This window comes from Epinephelus moara, chromosome 24 (assembly GCF_006386435.1).
Source record: "Epinephelus moara isolate mb chromosome 24, YSFRI_EMoa_1.0, whole genome shotgun sequence".
In the NCBI taxonomy this organism is placed as follows: Eukaryota; Metazoa; Chordata; class Actinopteri; order Perciformes; family Serranidae; genus Epinephelus; species Epinephelus moara.
The window spans coordinates 37,887,678-37,907,682 of NC_065529.1; the positions used below are offsets into that span (position 1 = coordinate 37,887,678).

The 20,005-nt window shown below is 40.8% G+C and overlaps 1 protein-coding gene across 1 annotated transcript; it reads left to right on the forward strand.

Annotated features, from left to right (window-relative positions):
* Window positions 1-1,229: 1,229 nt before the first annotated feature.
* Window positions 1,230-17,808, forward strand: slc16a1a (solute carrier family 16 member 1a). The gene is made up of 5 exons (XM_050039383.1): window positions 1,230-1,502; window positions 9,389-9,655; window positions 14,304-14,447; window positions 14,656-15,429; window positions 16,819-17,808. The coding sequence occupies exons 2-5, from the start codon at window positions 9,439-9,441 to the stop codon at window positions 17,043-17,045; spliced, it is 1,362 nt and encodes a 453-aa protein (XP_049895340.1). The 5' UTR covers window positions 1,230-1,502; window positions 9,389-9,438; the 3' UTR covers window positions 17,046-17,808.
* Window positions 17,809-20,005: the final 2,197 nt, after the last annotated feature.

Here is a 20,005-nt window from a genome sequence, read left to right on the forward strand (position 1 = left end):
ACGATTACTAAAATGAGTCCTGATGTGATAACGAAAGTAACGTAACAAGTTGTTTGGTTTTGGGGTAATTGTAATATTATTACTGAAATTTCATTTGTTATTAGTTATATTACTCGTTACTGGAAAAAGTAATATTATTACTACAGGAAAAGTCAGGGATCACTAAGGGTCGGCAGGCTTCATCCTCTGGGGACCATGAATGTCTCTACAAAGTTTCAGGACAATTCATGTAGTAGCTGTTGAGATATTTCACTCTGGGTCAAAGTGGTGGACCAGCCTACGGAACAACTCTGGAGGCTGTCATTAGCATAGCTTTAAGATACGTCAGAGATTTGACAAAAAGTTTCTTTGTTTAGAATTTCTAAGCATGTATTTGAAGTTTGTGGGCAATTGCAGATTCCACGACTGCATGCAAATAAGCGTGTGGGTGTGTGTGTTTGAGTGTGTGTGTGTGTGTGTGTGTGTGTGTGTGTGTGTGGACAAATATGAATGTCTTTGTCCTAAATCCATTCCCATTCTTCACACTCTTGCACTTGTGAATAAATGCCGGCCCAGGAGAAAACACTGAATTGTAGGTGGTGCACTGCTGCATCCTCTGTTTGAAAAGCAATAAAAGTCCTTATTGGAGTGTAAAATATGAAGGGAACAACACAAAACAACGTAACAAAGAGAAATAATGTTTCAACGGTGTCAAGAATTCGAAGGCACTTTGCGAGTACACACTGTTTCAATAACCTCCTGTACTCAGGCCTTTCCTTTCCCAAGCTCCAATACAGACTCATTAATAGCACCTCAGGGAATTTCGGGATAAAGGCTCAACCATGTCTGACCCCTCAAGTGTTCAGAAATCTTTCTTTCAGGAGGATGAGGGTAAACAATGTCTGTTGTTTAGGTAAACCGGATTTCTTATAGCAGCAATAGTCAATTGAAAGGCACTGATAAATCAGCTAATGCAGGAAATCAGCGTCTCCGAAAGCATCTTATCTCTTAGAGTGCAGACGGTACTCGATATCCTCTGGGGTCACACGTACTATAGGGCCATGCAGTGAATTACTTCAACCATGTGTGTGTGTGTGCGTGAGCTCAGCACATGACAGAGGGGAGGAGAGAGTATTGTAGGGGCCCAGCACTAAGCCTCCCACAGCCAATAAGAACTTGACTGACCTCCACTTTTAGCCCCATAGTGTCCAGATCCCGTCCAGCTGTTTGATGTGGACACTGAATGAACTCAACTTTTCAGCTTCACTTAACTCACTTTACATGAGGTCTGAGGCTGAGGTGCCACTGGCAACTTTTGGACTGTCACAGTGGATATAGACCTACAGATAACGTCTGGAGTATCTGTGAAACATATGCAGTGACTTCTTTTTTTTCTTCTTCATTTCATACATATTCAGAGACATTCAGTCCCATTTAATGATGTCTGCAGCGTGTTAACGTGCCTCCGAGACTGCTGTTTATCTGCACAGCTCATCTGGGCCTGTTCGAGAGCTGCTGCCAAGGTAAGACACTTGACACACAGACACTATGCACATTTAACATTTAACAGACATCAATTTAAAAATGATTACTTGCACAAATAGGCTATTTTCAGCTGGATATTCATGAAAGATGTATTACTTTGTCAGGGCTATAACAATACTTATTATGTGAGTGTGTGATTTCCCTGAGCAAATATTTAACAAGCTATTCTCATCTATAATTAATCAGACAAATTTGCCAGATCTAATAAGTGGTATTAGAAACCTGGGGTCATAGAAGGCCCAAAGCATGGCTGCAGGGAAGATGAATGAAAACTGGGTTTCCTGCAGCACAAGAAATTAGGCAAAGATGTAGCAGTTCCTGTTCTTTCAAGATTATTCAAGCGACTTTTGTTGTGATAATTTCCAACCTTACTGTCAAGAAAAGAAACAACAGTTTGACGCAGAATGTAATAAATTAATTTTCTTCGACTCACACTTATTAATATTAATCATATTAGCTGAGGGACCTCCTGCTGTTTTGTCCTCAAATCATTAACTCACATTTGCAGAAACTGCATTGTTTCAGTCTTTTATTTTATATAATACAGGTCAATATTATTACTGTATGAATAATGAACATAGCTACCGTGACGTCACCCATTGGTTTGTGGACTGCCATTTTGAAGCCTTAAGTTCGGCCTTTTGGCTGTCACCATCTGCACATGGGAGACATTCTTGTAGGCGTTCTCCAAGAAACCTTTTCTGACAGAAATCGAATCATTTTTAAGCCAAACTGCGACTTTTTCTAATTTTAACCAAGAGCTCCCTCTCTGGCAGAAAGCCCTCAAGGAACTTTTCTTCCAGCTGCTCACCGTCTTGGCTTTTTGGAGCCAGAAATGACCAAATGTATACACAGAGGTTAGACATCTCATCTCACAGACAACCTGTCACTCAAGTGGCCTGCCCCCTAAATATGTGTAACTTTGGACATTGATAAAATGTTAACAGGCGAGTAAAGTTATCATGAATGTTGAATTAGCTACAGAGACTAAAAACATTTTTTGTACCAGGCTGTTAACACGTTTATTTCTGCTGTAAAGTTGGGCATTTTAACATGGGGGTGTATTGGGATTTACTCTGTTTTGGAGCCAGCCTCAAGTGGTCATTCTATGAACTGCAGATTTTGGGACTTTCGCCATTGGCTTCATTTTTTTAGCCTTAGGGGTTGCTGCTTGGTTCTGAGGGAGCGTTCCATTAGCATGCTGACTGTCCACCAGAGCTGTTGTCCCTGAATTAAAATTTAATTTCAGTACCACAAGCAGGCTCCAGTGTCGTTTCTATGACTTTGACAGTACATCCAAGCATCCACGGGACCTCCTCATCCAGCTTCTTCACCTGCAAGCCGGAGAATTTCTGCACAAATGGTCAGACAGTGTCTCAGAGACGCTCATCTCAGTGACTGGTCTCAGATCCTCTTGCAGGTGTAGAAGCCAGGATGTGGAGCTCCGGGGCTGGCTCACTAGACTGGTTGGATGTACTGCCAAATTCTTGATAATGACATTGAGGTTACAGTAGTGAAATGATGAAATGATGATAGACATCCCTGCTGTCAGCATGCCAAACGCATGCTCCCTCAAAACTTGTGACATGTGTAGCATTGTGTTGTTTTTTACACTGCTCGTTTTAGAGTGACCTTTTGTTGTGACCAGCCAAGGCACACCAGTGTCATAATCATGCTGTTTAGTCAGCACACCTGTCAGGTGGATGCATTACGGTGGCAGAGTGCCCACTAACAGGGATTTAAAAAAAAGTTGTAAACAAAATTTTTGTGCATAGAGAAGCATTAAATCTTTATTTCAACTCATGAACAATGGGAACAAAAAGGAGTGTTGCGTTTACATGGACCAGGTGTGTTTTGCCTTAATGTTGGTCAAGTCCAACAACAGGGTTTTATCGCCTCACATACCAAGTCCAGAGTCTCAACCGTGCTCTGACTAGGTGACTCATGTTAATCAAATTAATTCCTTTATCTTTTAAGCAGTGACACCAAATCCTCTTGTGTCTGTACTCCTCTGCTGAGCCTGCCCTTCTTTGTGCGGGTATATCTGTGTTGTCAAGTGGCACTTTGACTGCTTTATTTGGAGCTTTTACAGTGTGACGGGGGTTAGCGTCGCTGCCTTCGCCCATTTGTCTACTTATTTCATTCTCCTGCACTCGTCTTAAATAAATCAACTCTGCAGTTTTCACTGAATTGTTTGACGCCTTTCTCTCCATTTTAAAGCGGAGCAATCAATCCTTAGTATGAAATTATCTGTTATATTCATTATTTCAGCGGTTTTGCCGTTTTATCTGGAGCCCTGTCCTTCTTAACTCGTCGCTCCATTCATCATCTAAAGTCAACCACTGAATTTTTCATTCTTTAAAGAACACAACGTTGTCTCTGCTGCCACTTAAGAACATTTCCCCAGCATACTGTCCTATCTGGGAGGCCGCCTGGTGGATGTGTGGTGACTGTATTCAGACAGTGAAAATCTTTCAACTGGCCTTATGTTTGTGCAGAACCTCAGTTATTATAGTAAATGTGACAGGTGTGAAGGAACAGCCACCTTTTCTATGTATCAGAGCTGACAGCAATTTCATAACTGTTGCGATAAAGCACCTCATGACAACAATCATATTCATTCTTTAATGAAGTCAAGGATGCAGTAGTAGAATTAAAGGGAAATTTCGGTTGATTTCAACCTGTCTCCTATCGTCCTAAATTTGGTTCAAGTGACTAGTGACATACAGATAATAGTTAGCATGTTAGCCATTAGCCTAGATACAGCCGTAGCGTCAGACCTGTTAAAACGTAAGTGAACGGGCATCCCTTCAAGTGCAAAGTTAGTCCACTAAACAAGCTTTTTTTCCACAAAGACCGCCTCATATCGTTAGGATAAATGTCAGAGAACATATAGAAAACGACATGTAAACGTGTTGTCTTACCTTACCGGTGTGCTGCCATGTTTGTTTACCATTTAGCTCTGCTTTCCAAAGCGCGGCCGAAATATCGCGAGAACAAGCAGCGATCTCATACCGTGCCTGAAATCTCGCGAGAACAAGCAGCAACAGCTGGAAGGCAGAACCGGACAGTAGCCTGAAAAGTTCATTCATTTATTTTATGAAAGATTTATAGAATAATGGCTGACTTTTTGCCAGACTTCGACTTTGTGGAGGAGGAATTTGATTTTGCAGAGTTTGATGGCCGCCCTTATTTATTTGAGCCAGAATACACTGACGAAGAGCTTCGTGAAATTGAAGAACGGAGGAGGAGAGAGAGAGAGGCGCAACAGGTAGAGGACGAGAGAGGAGGAATGGCTGCTGCAAGGCTGCGTAGCTCTGGAGATTGGTGGTGTACCTGTGAATGCTGTGCCCCAGTGCCCACAGAAGAGGAATGCCTCTGTTGCAAGGAATGGGACCGGTTGCAGCCTTATTTTCAAGGTCTGGATGTGACCGAGGACGAGACACCTCCACCTGGAGTAACGTTAGTATCCAGCTGGGCTTTATCTAGAGCTGGCGAGATATATTTCGGCTGCGCTTTGGAAAGCAGAGCTAGAGGGATAAACAAACATGGCAGCACACTGGTAAGGTAAGACAACACGTTTACATGTCGTTTTCTATATGTTCTCTGACATTTATCCTAATGATATGAGGCGGCCTTTGTGGAGAAAAAGCTTGTTTAGTGGACTAACTTTGCACTTGATGCCCGTTAAAAAGCTTGTTTAGTGGACTAACTTTGCACTTGATGCCCGTTCACTTACGTTTTAACAGGTCTGACGCTACGGCTGTATCTAGGCTAACGGCTAACGGCTAACGTGCTAACTATATCTGTATGTCACTAGTCACTTGAACCAAATTTAGGACGATAGGAGACGGGTTGAAATAAACCGAAATTTCCCTTTAATGATATTCAAGAGGTATAAATGAGACAGAGGGATGTTTTCTCAGCTTAACATTAAAACTGGAACGAGGTAGTGCACATGCTGATTGCTAAATAACATCACTTAGGTTAAATGTGTAACCAGAATAGACGCCGGTGATATCTAACAAACCTAATAATTTCAAATGAAAAAGTTTAACATCATAAAGGTATGTACAGATTAAACAAATATAATAGCCTAACCTATGTGTTAATTAGAACTGTAGCATCTTGTGCTGTTATTTCAGGACAAGCAAAAAAAAAAATCTGAATGCCTTTTATTGTCATTGTATTATCTTCGCCATCTTAACCTTATCTTTTCGAGTACAGCACACATGGTACATAATGTTCCCAAGAGTTCCACCTCTTCTTGATCATGGTGTTAAAGTAAAAGTAAAAGCCTGACACAATTAACATGCTTCTGTTATCATTTGAAGTTACTGTCTTAGCAAAACATACCAACAAATCCTTGATCATCCAGTGTGAAACATGGAGCTGGGTGTTGTTTAAATCAGTGGTTCCCAACTGGTCCAGCCACGGGGTCCAGATTTGTCCTTAGTAATCAGATCAAGGTCCACACAGTTTGATATGTTCAGTGTAATACTTGCGTTCGGCCATGGCGTCGAGCTAGTTTGCTGTCTCTGTCAAGTAGCTGTCTGTTCTTCACTCACTCTACAGCAGGAAACAGCACTTCAAAGTAAAAGCTCTGTGCTGGAAATTCACTGTGCTTCAAAATAAAGTGTGTTTTTTCTGAACTTGACACAGCAGTCCACTCAGAATGGACCCTCGACCCACTTTTGGACCGCAACTCACCAGCTGGGAACCACTGGTTTAAAATAATAATATCTGTACCCTAAAGGTGATACTGATACCAAATAAAGCTCTTCATTTTATGTCTTTTTCTTCCTCCTACTTTATTCGATACCCCTCATGTGAATGGGAAGCATTTAGTAAATAATAGTACATAAATACATTTTGAAAGTGTTCAGATTATTAGAATATTAATTAAATAACTGTATAAAAACGTAAAATGCTGAAATGCCAATCCCGTCAGATAAGCTTTCCTTGATTTGACTGTATGGGTTGCAGCTGCTGGGGTAGTGGGCCAATCCCATGTCACATTAAATTGAAGAACGCATGCAGTGATTGGCTGCGAGCAAAACAATACAAACAGTCATTTTTTTCTAGATCTGGCTACACAAAGGACCAGGGGGTATCGTTTGACTGGAGAGGTTTACATGTTAGTGGGTTATGTCGTCAGTATGTTAAAGCAGTGGTTCCAGGCTCATTCTGAATGGACCACAAGTGACTCGCACACATGTCAAGTTTGTAAAAAATATACAGTGAGTACAGTGAATTTCTGGCCCAGAGCTTTTATTTTGAAGTGCTGTTTCCCTCGACAGCTACTTGACAGAGACAGAAAACTAGCTCGACAATATGGCCAAAAGCAAGTATGACGCTGAATATATTAAACTGTGTGGCCCATAAACTAATGATGAAGGAGAAATCTGGACCCTGGGGCTGGACCAGTTGGGAACCACTGCCTTAAAGGTTTCTAGTACAGATACCCAGCTCTGAACATACAGCATATAAACACAGCAGTTTGTAGGTTATCTATATGCCAATATGCCTTGTCTGGCCCAAGTGGTTACCATCTATTTATTCCAAGTGACCCTTAATGTCTGCATGAATAAATAAAAAACAAAAGTTGCTATTTTACCCCCATTACCTACTGCATCTGTAGAATAATGCAGCAGGCACATTTACAGCTGCATAGCTGCAGCTAAAATCCCAGCTCAATAACAAAAGTTCTTTAACACATTAAATATTCACTACTCGCTGCACACAACTGGCTTATCCAATAAGTTTTCAGAGCACTAAACCTATTCATCAACCAAATCAAGTCCTCCTCGGATGAAAAACACTATATCATCAGCGCCCTGAGCTACTGAACAGTGTGAATTCAACCAGTGTTCATGGTCTGATCGATGTTTTCTCTGGATAGTCTCCCCTGTGTAAACAATACAGTAAGTTGTTTGACTCTGCAGATGGACTCTTATTCATCACCTCTAAAGTGAGACTGTGGGAGAGCAGCGGGTGGGAGCTCAGTGGATACACGCAGAGAACATCAAAACAAAGGAAGGCCAAAAATGGCATCCTTAATCTTAAACCCTTTTATCGAGTTAGGGAGGTATTTTTGGACAATGCTGACCTCTTTCCAAAAAACATATGAGGTATCAGCAAAGCAGAGGCACTCTGCTGTACTTATATGTCAGTATACAGAGCACAAACTGTATTTAGCACATGTTGAGGTGCATTTATTCAGCAGTAGAAGTAAATTTGATCAGTCGGCACTGATGAAAACACATACCGGTCAGAGGGCATGAGACAGATGGAAAAAGACAAAGATTGATGCTGTCTGACAGCAAGCAGCAGATATCTTCTACACAGGAGGTAAAATACTTTTTAAAGAGTTCAAACAATGTGACAAGCACTTAATGGGTCTTAAAGAGATTAAAAAAAAAAAACTGGCTATAATTGAAGGGCAGTTAAAAGGAAAAAATAGTTAACATTTCTGTAAAAGCAATTTTGTCATACTTTGCTCTCCTCTTTCATTGTCTCTTTGAAGAACACAGTCTTTTCTCCTGCTTTCTCCAGCTTTGAACCATTTGACATCAGCAGTTCAGGATCAAATCTTAACATGAAAACCTTTTTAAAAAACATTTAACTTTTAAACTGGTGCGCACCATCTTCCTCCATTCATGGTCATTGAAGCACAGCATGTATACCCCTATACAGTAGAAGGAGCTTAAGAGTTATAAGGCAATGTGTTGGAGAAGAAAAGATAAATGATTTATATGGAATTATCTAATACCTATATGATGATATAAGTTAGTCAGTCACCTTGACAGCCCAGGTCTCAAAAGGTTGTCTGTGAAAATAGCTAAAATGAATCACATCTGAAACACAGATCACAGCTGTGAGTCACATCTACCACCTCGGAAGGTGGTAGAGTATGTAGGCATGCAGGTGTTAGCTAATTAGTGATCCTGTTACATTGGCAATTAGACCGTAGTAACAATATCAACAAACTTTTGCTACAGGAAACACCCGAAGTGAACTCTTAATGATACACAGTGGGAAAATAGTTTTTAACGGAAAGATCCTTCTTTTCTGAAACCTTTGTAAAATGTCTATGAATTCAATTGTAACGTTGATTCTATGGTAAAACTGATTTACATTTATTCTGTGTTAAGTCTTTTTAATTGTTCTTCTTATTGCCCAATTAGATATCAGCTAATGAAATTCTTAATAACTATTTGCCATGCTCCTTATGCATGATTAGATCATCTTGAATCCAGGCTTCCAGGAACGCCACGCAGCCTTGCTACCAGTTTTTCTCAGTGGCTACTAGCGCTACTATGACGATAAAATCTCCTGTGGCCCACTGTGCGGAGTTTCCCCATGTCAGTGTGGGTCTTCTCAGGGTATTCCGGCTTCCTCCCCCAGTCAAAAGACATGCAGGTTAGGTTAATTGGTGACTCAAAATTGAGCGTGAATGGTTGTCTGTCTCTATGTGTCAGCCCTGTGATGTTCTGGCGACCTGTCCAGGGTGTACCCCGCCTCTTGCCCAGTGTCAGCTGGGATAGGCTTCACTGAACTGCAACCAAGGTCAAATCTGACTCTTCCTATCATGAATTTTTTGGCCACATGCCCTGAGAGTAAACCCTAGAAACAGTAACTGAAACTGTATGTACCATACGAGCAGTTGTCATTGGACTGAGCAGATGCCATCTTAGGGTCCAGTATCCAGGTCTAATAATATAGCTGTTGAATCCCAAGTGAAATTCTTGTTGACGTTTGCCCTTCACAGAGCTGATACAAGAATGTTCTGAGCTCTTGATGTCAAACATTTCAAAGCTGAGAAGTTTAAATAACTGAATTTGTTTTGTTTTTTGCTCCACAGGTCCTCATTTCTGTAAAACGTGTTGAAATCAAAGAGTTTTGTGAGAGAAAATGGCGCCCGCTGTCGGTGGTCCTGTAGGCTACACACCACCTGAGGGTGGCTGGGGATGGATGGTGGTAGCCGGGGCCTTCATCTCTATTGGCTTCTCCTATGCCTTCCCCAAGTCCATCACTGTCTTCTTTAAGGAGATTGAGGCGATCTTCGATGTGACCAGCAGCCAGGTGTCCTGGATCTCTTCCATCATGTTAGCCGTTATGTACGGCGGAGGTGAGCTACGACCCAAAATACAACCTGCCTAATATGGGTTTGTTAACTCTTGACATTTAGAACGTCAGGAAGATTTACAGATGGAATCAATTCTTGGCTCTTAGCACAACTGTAAAAGATTTATTCCTGGAGTGCTAAAAGCCGATCCATTGCTCAAGCACAGAGTTGCATTGTTTCCTTCCAGCTTCAGTCAAAGAGGCCACAAATTCTCAGCGTTATAGTGTGGCTTAAATCAAACATTTCATACTGAGATAAAACAATACTGTAACTCCTTGACTGAAGTGTTGTTAGGAAAGTGCAAACATTATCCCTCTCTGGAGAACATGAATCGGTTCAAGCCTTGTGTACGGGCTTATTGTTTTCTCCCTACGCTTCGAGAGCGGGAGACCACTGGGGGTTTGGTTGTGTTTCTGCACTGTTGAGATGAGTGAGGCGCTGCGTGATGTCACAGGTCAGGCCAGGTGATGATGAAGTTGTATTCATGTGCGTGATACTCAACAAGGAGAGAACAGAGTTCAAAGGAGTTCTCGTCGTCCCTCAAGACCGTCTGCTCTGAAATCAAAACACTGCAGTTCTCTTTACTCTAACGTGTGATAACCTGGAAATATGATGACTTAGGCATCTTTTTCTAATCTCAGGGAAGTTTTAGGAAAGTTGCTTCAGTGTGCCAAACTGATGTGATGTGGAAAATATTACACTATATGAAACTACCTCTATGTATCAAATGTTCTGTTCGAGACCATAGTGGAAAATATATTTACAAGATCTGCAAGCAATAAAATAAAGTTATTGCTCGGCCAGCATTGCATCCATTGCATAGTGTTGAACATTGCATCTAAACTTATCTTAACTGTATATCATATTTATAGATATAAGTTGCCAAATGTCTGCCATTAACTTCAACAGTATGACATGTTAAAGGCGAGCAGAGCTTCACTTTCAAGTGTAACTTTGGGATTTTTAACCTTGACTCAGTTTTCTGATGCTTTTGTGTCTAAGGGAACAACGGAAACAACAGTTTTTGAAACTGGTCCAGTATTGAGAGAGAGGGCTACAACCAGCAGCAGTGAAACAGGCTGCAATATAATCCCCGTGGGCAGTTGAGCACCATAAATTATGTCCACTAGGAGCACTTGTTTTTGCCACTGACAGGCTCAAATTATCATTGCAAGTGTGTACAACTTATGGAAAGGATCCCTAGAGCTACAGACTTTATGTTAAAGAGTTAGATCCTTTTTGTGCAACCAGAAACAGCCCTGCAATCACCATCGTCAGACTCCATTTAAATAAAGAGTAATGTACTGTGTAAGGAGCCAGCGTAGTTTCACATTTAACTAGATACTAAAGGGTTTATTTCAACAGAAACAGAGTTGGAGATTGCTGCAACAGTGCAAAGATCAGGGTGGCTGCGAATCCTTAAAAAGCCTCAGAATGTCTGAAATACACATTTAACAATAAAAGGCCTTAAAAAGTATTAGATTGGAATCTTACATTTTTGGTGTTGGTGCTATAGGAAACATAATCTTAACAGAAGGGAAACACTATTCGACGAGGTACCATACTTTGACACAACACCTGTATGTGCCCAGTGCCCCTATTTTTGCCCCCTTAAGGCACTTAGATCACGTAATGAGTTTGCATCGTTAAACTAGGACCTTGCAAGCTATGAAAAATGGGGAAATGCAAGTGAAAGGACAAAAATCTTAAAAGAATAATAACAATTACTCGTGGTGAGTGAAGCCAGTACCAAGCAAACTGCACTGTATGTCAAAGGTGTTTCAAACGTGGTAAAGTGGGGTCTAGAAAAACACACTTTGAAGAATGAGATAGTCGTACGTTCGAGGACCGTCTTTATCTTATGATGCTCAAGAAAAAAGACAGGTGCTCTTTAAGAAAAGGTGTGTCACATGGGAGGAAAAAATGAACTTCAAGCACTCATGCATAGAGCAGGAACAGATGCATCTGAATTAAGTTAAGAAGCCTTTATTTCAAAACATGGCTGTTTACATTAAAACAGAGACCAGTTTCAACCCTAAGGTCTCTCTTCTCATTGTAATCCATCGCTGTCACCCACTTGTGCTCACTTATTAATCAAGATTGGGTGATACCCCTTACCAAGCTTAAAAAATGTTTGCTTGACTACTGTCCACCCTTTTGCACCCTGACAAAGACCTTAGCGTCGAAACCAGTCTTAGTTAACTTAATTCCATTCTCGATACCCATCGGCTGTATTCGGCGTCTGACTCCCGGCAGACGGCGATACAGCCTCTGGGGGCAGACCCCCTTTTTTTTCCGTTTTTCATTCATTCATCTTCTAACCGCTTCATCCTCTTGAGGGTCGCGGGGGGGCTGGAGCCTATCCCAGCTGACATCGGGCGAGAGGCAGGGTACACCCTGGACAGGTCACCAGACTATCGCAGGGCTGACACATAGACACAGACAACCATTCACGCTCACATTCACACCTACGGACAATTTAGAGTTATCAATTAACCTAGTCCCCAATCTGCATGTCTCTGGACTGTGGGAGGAAGCCGGAGTGCCCGGAGAGAACCCACGCTGACACGGGGAGAACATGCAAACTCCGCACAGAAGGGCTCCCACGCCCGGGATCGAACCAGCAACCCTCCTGCTGTGAGGCGAGAGTGCTAACCACCACACCACCGTGCCGCCCGACTTCCGTTTTTATATAAGTAAATATGCTGAACCATTGCGATGGATTCAGAGTTTGCAGTGTTTAAATTTCATTTAAAGTGGTATTAAATTTACCTGTAGATACCCTGAAAGATGAACCAAGACAGCTTTTGGGAATTTATTTGTTGCTTCCCTCGACTTTGAATGAAGTGTTTATTTCAATGGAGTCTGGTGGGTTTGACGATAACAACTCCAGGGCTGTTTCTGTTTAAACAAAAATGATCTTCTGCTTTCAGAGAGTAATATAGCTGTAGGGATCCTTTCCTTAAGTTATTAGACATCTAGAATAACAATTTGAGCCTGTCAGTGGCAAAACAACCAGTTTTGTAGACGTAAATTGACGGTGCTCAGTTGCCCGCTGGGACTACATTGCATCCAGTTTTTCTTCTGCTGGCCACCGCAGTTCTGCTTTCTGTTAGACAACTTTCAAAAGCTGTTGTTCTGATCAGACACTTGGACACAAAAACATGAGAAAATAGTGTCCAGGTTGAAAAATACCAAAGTTAGCCTTTAAGTCCTCAATGGGCTACTGTACAACAGAAGTACTGTAAAGGAATCAATTCAGCTTATGTTCAGACACTCATCCCCTGCAGTGGTTAAAGGTTACTGAGCTACACTGTAAGAACATCGGATTGTTCTTCACTTTTCCTCCACTTTGCAGTGCGTTGTTTAAAATTGTGTGTCAGTATTTATCAGCTTGTGTGAGTTTACCACCTTCTTCACGGCTCTAAGAGTGAGACACGCGCCTGTCCTAACCCGTCCTCCCAGTTATGAGTCACAGTGGACTTAATATGCATATTCAGGTGTAACACTTTTAATTAATGCAAATGTTTAGGTCTAAATATACACAGATGAAAGCAAGCTATGCATGCTAATTGAAAGTAAGTGAGGAAATGTTTGTCAGCACTGTGAGGAGATGACAGCCGAGTCGGTGGCTGTATGTTAAACATTCCGAGCACATCAGCAGGAGAAGTTCATTAACAACCTACTGTTGCGTACCTCTGTACTCCTTCAATTTTTGATTCATTACATTCATAATATTCTACATTGGTTTGTCTCCAACCTTTTTATCCTAAGCAACTCTCCCTGCAAGGCGGAAGGAAAGAACTCATTGTTAGTGTGGAGACTGCCTGCATTACAATTTAAAAACCCTTTGTCTTGCACCGTGCTGGCAAATGAGTCTGGACAACCTCTAAACAAAAACTGTCAGTTTCTATTTAGGTTCATTGGGTAGTGCAGGGATTTGGCAGGAAGGCAGAAGTGTCTTCCATGTGGGTCCTCATACTCATTTAGGCCGGTTGTTATAAGCCGTACATGGAGATGGTGTTTTGCAACCTGAGCCCTGCGTGCATTTTAGTCATTTGTTTACAAGTCATACTGATTTTTCTTGAATTGGAGTTGAGTTCAAGGTGTGCGCATATGAATAAGGTGATTTACTGTTACCTCATTCTGTCGCTCTTTCTTTGGTGCTCGTTACCAGGTGCCAAAATTGCAAAAACTGTATTTACAAAGGTATTGGTTCTTATTTTAACCCCATACACACACCAGTCCCATAACCCCCACCCCTCCGAACACACACACACTTATACACCCTCCCGCTGGTCTCAACTGTACTTCCAGTCATGATTTTAAACGTATTCAGAGCCCACCAATCCACCAACAAATTACTCCTCTGTCGACTTTTGAGAATCTCTAAAGCAAATAGATGCTCATTTCATCACAGTTTTCATGGTGTTTCTGACACATCGCATTATTAATGGCATGAGAACACATCTACTGCAGTGCAGCACTGACAAAAATGATTGCAGAAGTTGTCTGAATTTGCTGAGCCACAGCTGTGGCACTGGAGCCCTCTGGTGGTTAAATACACACCTGTGCATCAGTGATTGGAAGGAAATCACCATCTCTCAGCTTTTAATATGTGTGTGTTCATGCATTGTTCTTTGCTCCTCAGGTCCCATCAGCAGCATCCTGGTGAATAAATATGGGAGTCGTCCTGTTATGATTGCAGGAGGATGCCTGTCTGGACTGGGCCTCATTGGTGCTTCCTTCTGCAATTCAGTTCAAGCGCTGTACTTCTGTATTGGTGTGGTGGGAGGTACCTAATTTTAACTTTCTATATTTTTAAGTTTGGTCATGAGTCACTTATTTATTTTTTTACTGCGTGCTGTTGCCATCTAGTGTTCTTCAACAATAAAAGCACCAAGAAACACTTTGAATCTCCAAACACAGTTTAATGCTCAAATCCTTATTTTTCAACTCGGATATTAATTTATATTTTTTGTTTTATAAAATGTTTCTCTTAGGTTTGGGACTGGCCTTCAACCTCAACCCTGCCCTCACTATGATCGGCAAGTACTTCTACAATAAGCGGCCTATTGCTAACGGAATTGCCATGGCTGGCAGCCCTGTCTTTCTCTCCACCTTGGCTCCTATAAATACATGGCTCTTTGACAAGTTTGGCTGGAGAGGAAGTTTCTTGATCCTGGGTGGCCTGCTCTTCAACTGCTGTGTTGCCGGCTCCCTCATGCGACCCATAGGACCGAAACCCAAACCTGCAGAGAAGACCACAGAGAGGATGACTGTAGCACAGAGAATTAACAGCTTCATCGACCTCTCTCTGTTCAAGCACCGTGGCTTTTTGCTTTATATTATTGGCAATATCATCATGTTCTTCGGCCTCTTTACACCACTGGTGTTCCTCAGTAATTACGCAAAGAGCAAAGACATCCCTAAAGAGAAGGCAGCTTTCTTACTGTCTGTGCTGGCCTTTGTGGACATGTTTGCTCGGCCCTCGATGGGCATTGTGGCGAACACCAAGTGGGTGCGGCCCAGAATACAGTACTTCTTTGCTGCCTCTGTGTTGTACAACGGCATTTGCCACATTCTAGCACCAATCTCAGTCGACTACAAAGGCTTTGTGATTTACTCCATCTTCTTTGGGTTTGCTTTTGGCTGGCTGAGCTCAGTGCTGTTTGAGACCTTGATGGACCTGGTGGGAGCCCAGCGGTTCTCCAGTGCTGTTGGGCTGGTCACTATCGTGGAGTGTGGTCCTGTGTTGTTAGGACCCCCTTTGCTCGGTGAGTACATTACTCACTGTACCAATTTTAATTTATTTCTGTGTAGTTACCAAAGCTTTAAGGGAAACTGTGCCGATTTTCAACCAGGTTTGTTTCAAAGTAATGTGGGCAGTATGTATAAATCAACTGTGGTAAACTGTCCTCCATCTTACCTGCTCATCTCAGCTGATGGTTTTTCGCTGGCTGTAGAGCTTTTGCTCAAGATTGTACTTCTGCCTTTTCGTATGGCCGCCACAACTGACACTAAGAGAAGTGGATTGAGAGAGACCCACCCCTTTCTCTTTCTCAAACTCAGACCATACTCAGATCAAACAGTAAATCTAGGCAGTGCTGATCAAATATAAACCAAGATTCTGTTTTCATAATGCCCATTTCTCACGTTTTATAGAGTTGAGCTGAACACTCGGATGAAACAAGTATCTGGTACAGATAATGTACTTTTTACAACTATGAGTACCATACCAGTAAAATGTGTCAATATCCGTACTCATGATGAAGAAAAAACTCATCTAGGTAGCTGTGTTCAGTGTTATAGGGTGCTTTCACACCTGCCCTGTTTGGTTCGGTCCAATCAAACTCAAGTTTGTTTGCCTCCAAAGTGCGGTTCGTTTGGGCAGGTGTGAACACAGCAATCACACTTGGGTGCGCACCAGAACATCCAGACTGAGACCTTCTTGAAGAGGTGGTCTCAGCGCAGTTACAAATGAACTCTGGTGCGGTTCATTTGTGGTGAGAACGTGTTGCAACCTCGATCTGAACCAACTACAGTCACATGACACATTGTTTGGGTTAAACATGAGCATGTCACAGTCCTGGAGGATTATTAATGTGCACCTCGCGAGCGAACTCTAGGTCTGAAAGCAGCCTTACTCTTGTGATCAAAAATGATCTGAAGCTTGATTTTGAGATTTTTCAGTAAATACATTGTTAATAAGTAATAAATATAGCAACTTCTGAATAACCAATGTCAATTTAAGGCTTAAAATAGAAATGGCAGAACTAAGCAGTGCTGATCAAATACAAACCATATCTTTAAATGCGTTGCCGATTTCTCGCCTTGGATGTTTTCAGAGACCTATTTTAGCTTACAATTTAACTGTAATTCAAGATCGTGTGTTACCAGCCAGCGGCCATATTGTTTTCTGTGTCAAAACAGACAAGCTCACATTGCGTCATTTATTGGTTGACTGTGGTGCAGTGCATTCTGGTAGTTGTAAGTTTTCAGCCCTTTTCCTCTTTCCTCTGATCATAAAGCAACTATTAAAGTATTTGCATCTGTCTCCTGCATAGACAGCCCGGTTTTATGAAAAGACCATCTTTCCAGCAGTGACATACTTCTTAAATGTTGGCAGTGACTAAAAACTCTACATTGTCTTTCTTTCTTCACAGGGAAGTTCAAAGACATCTATCACGATTACAAGTACACATACCAGAGCTGCGGGGTCCTCCTCATTATCTCCAGTGTCCTCCTGTTTGTGGGAATGGGATGCAACTATCGACTGCTGGACAAAGAGAAAAAAGAGGAGGAGAGGAGGGCCAGGGTGGGAGGTAGAGAAGCAAAGTACACCAGGGAGAGTGCTACCAAAGAGGCTAAGACCACAGACGACACCGTCTAATATTATGTACCATCTTAAATTACATTATTGTTAATCTGAATTTGGTCTGTGAGGCATATATATATATATATATAGATATAGATATATATATATAGAGATATATATATAAACAGATGGCTGAGTGAAACAGGACAGTGGATAAACATTATTTAGTCCTCTTCTGTTTCATAATGAATCATTTTTGGAAGACCACCACAAAAAGCCTCAAATACCTCCAATATTCTCATGGGGACTGTTATATGTGCTTTGTTGACAATTTTACATATCACTTATATTGTTAGGATATTACGGTATTTTTTAAATCTCAGATGGTATCACTACATTTTTTGCAGCACACCATTTCTAGTATTTTAACCTTATAAAATGTACCATCAGATAATTAAAGCTATTTTTCAATAGGGAGCATTCAAAGTGCCGCTCTCTTATTTTTTAAAAGCGATTGCAAAGAGTTTCTGTAAAAGTGCTTAATTATAGTATTCATCTCACTATGCTTGTATCACCGTCTCTCAGACCCATTTATAAAGACTTTCTGCTGTTCACAAGGACCTGTTGGCTCTGTGCAGTTTAGGAAGGTTTGAGGACATCCTTGGTGCCGATATCACTTTGTTAATTCCACAGATATATTCATATTAATTATCTATTTCTTATTTACATGTGTATGGTCCATTTTTTGGTGAAAAGTATCTATGATTCTGAGGGCTTTTAAGCTCATTGTATATCTATTCATGGTAGGAAAATGTGCCAAGGACTGCAAGTTACTGTATATGGAACACACCATAAAAACAAATAAACTGTCATTTGACAAGAATACAAAGTGTATTTTGTGTTTCTCATTAATCTGAGATCAGAAAAATGTTTTTTAGAGATGAACTAACGCTATTTGTCTTCGTCACAACACCAGTATCATGTCATTAACCTTTATTAAGCAGACCAGATGGAGGAAGTGCATTTGTATAGTCATTTGTGACACTTGTATTATAAGACAAATGGCTCCACAGCATAAAGCCATTTAATCGAACTGTGCTCTTGGTGTTTTCTAACAACCACAGTAGGTAGAAAGAGGTTTCCACACGCTTACATCTATGCAGTGTTTCACTTTATTGTTGAGCTTTCAGTCTATTTGACCTTTATCAGAGCATACATAAGGCAACAATGGACAGGCAGGTAAAAGTAACCAATCTCAGTCTAATCACTGGCTGTATGCAACACACCTGTGCACAACCCTGGTGGTAGAAGCTCCAGAAATAGCTCCAGAAATACTGAATGGCAAACTGTGAGGCAAACAAATGGAAGTCATACTTGTCTTGTTACAATACCAGAATACAAGAAAGAGGGTGGAACACAGTGAATACAGAATAACATATAAAATCACAATTAATTTGATACTGTTAAAGGGTGCTTTGTGATTTTATGTTTTCTCTATTCACTAACTCCCAGAAGGTGGAGCTTCTGACACTAACAAGAAGTTAGGGATCTGGTTCTGCCATCTAACTAATACATGTCAGCTAATACGCTCAGTTCTTAAGGGACTGTTCGTTACTTATTGGGGGGAAGGGCGTGATGCAAAAAGGGGGAGGCATGTCAAATAATTTTTAAGCACTAAGGAGGGACTTGTGTTTTTTTACTTTGGCTTAGGGAAGGGGCACACAAATTTAAATGGCTGTATTTTATATTTATCTTACCACAAATTTTTAAAGAAAACATGTTTGGAATGAATGTGTTCTTGAAAAATTGCCAAAATTACATTATTTATCATAGCCTGAAACTGTAAGATCAAAAATTATCATTGGATTTTCAAATTTCAAACTGTCCTTCACATCATGTGCATCGAACACTTCCGTCTAGAAAAAAAAAAGTAATATTATATATTATAATATTACATCAAAATCACTTTATTTTGGGTCTCTTTTCAAATTTGTCCAAAAGATTAAAAAAAACTAACTACCTTACAAGCATGCATTACAAGAGTGGAAAATATAGAACTTTTTTCAACTCCAGGATTTCATCTTCAAAGTTTGATTTTTTAACTTTCGGACATGGAAGGGTACGTTTTAAAAAAGAACATATTACTAATATATAACGGAGGGACGGTCATGCATTTAGGCCAGTCACTCAGAGATACTCAAAGAATTTAAATATTTGTAGCTTTGGGGAAGGTCAAAATTAAAATAAATATAAATCTAAATTTAAAAAAACAAAGTCACTCCCCTGTCACCACTCTCCTTTAAGTAAAGAACAGTCCCTAAATGGCAACCCTTTGTCACTATGCAAGTGACAAAGGGACAGTTGATCAACTTACTGTGTTGGGAAGGTTACTTTTGAAATATGATAGGTTATGATTACTAGTTACCCTGATAAACATGTAATAAGTGATGTAAGTATTTTGATAACTTCATCAAAGTAATATAACTTATGACATTTGATTACTTTCCTAACAAATGTATTAAACTGTATTAAACAACTGTTTAGACAAAAGCTGCAAAGTAACAATGAATATTGAACTCTGCATATAAACTTTTTAACTTTAAATAATGTATCCAGATGTGACCCCTTTGTAATCACCAATATTTTGATTTTTAGCTTACACATTTTGTTTTCTCAGTAACAGTAGCTGATTACTATATCATTTATTTTGTGATTTAATTACATGTAACTGGTTACTCTCCAACACTGCATCCTCAGTGCTGTTTTGTTACATAACATTATTAATTATACACGCAAATCGAGCATCTCCTGCGAGTGTGTCCGAGGAGACTCCATTAGAGCTGGTGCTGTTGTCCGATAATGGATCTAACGTTAATCATCGGAGCGGCCGTTAACACAAAGTTTGAAATGAACCGTTAATGTCACGTTACATTTTAGAACGGGACAGTTGTTGCACGCGCCCGCACACAGTCGTCAGATTAAAACCGTTAAGGTGAGTAACTACCTGACCGTTGTTTGCCGAAATAATGTCGTGA

Excerpts from the sequence above, each read along its gene's own strand:
- slc16a1a (XM_050039383.1), top strand. The coding sequence starts at position 9,439 with ATGGCGCCCGCTGTCGGTGGTCCTGTAGGCTACACACCACCTGAGGGT. Across the intron at positions 14,448-14,655 it reads CTGTATTGGTGTGGTGGGAG|GTTTGGGACTGGCCTTCAAC; the intron begins GTACCTAATTTT and ends TGTTTCTCTTAG. Across the intron at positions 15,430-16,818 it reads GTTAGGACCCCCTTTGCTCG|GGAAGTTCAAAGACATCTAT; the intron begins GTGAGTACATTA and ends CTTTCTTCACAG.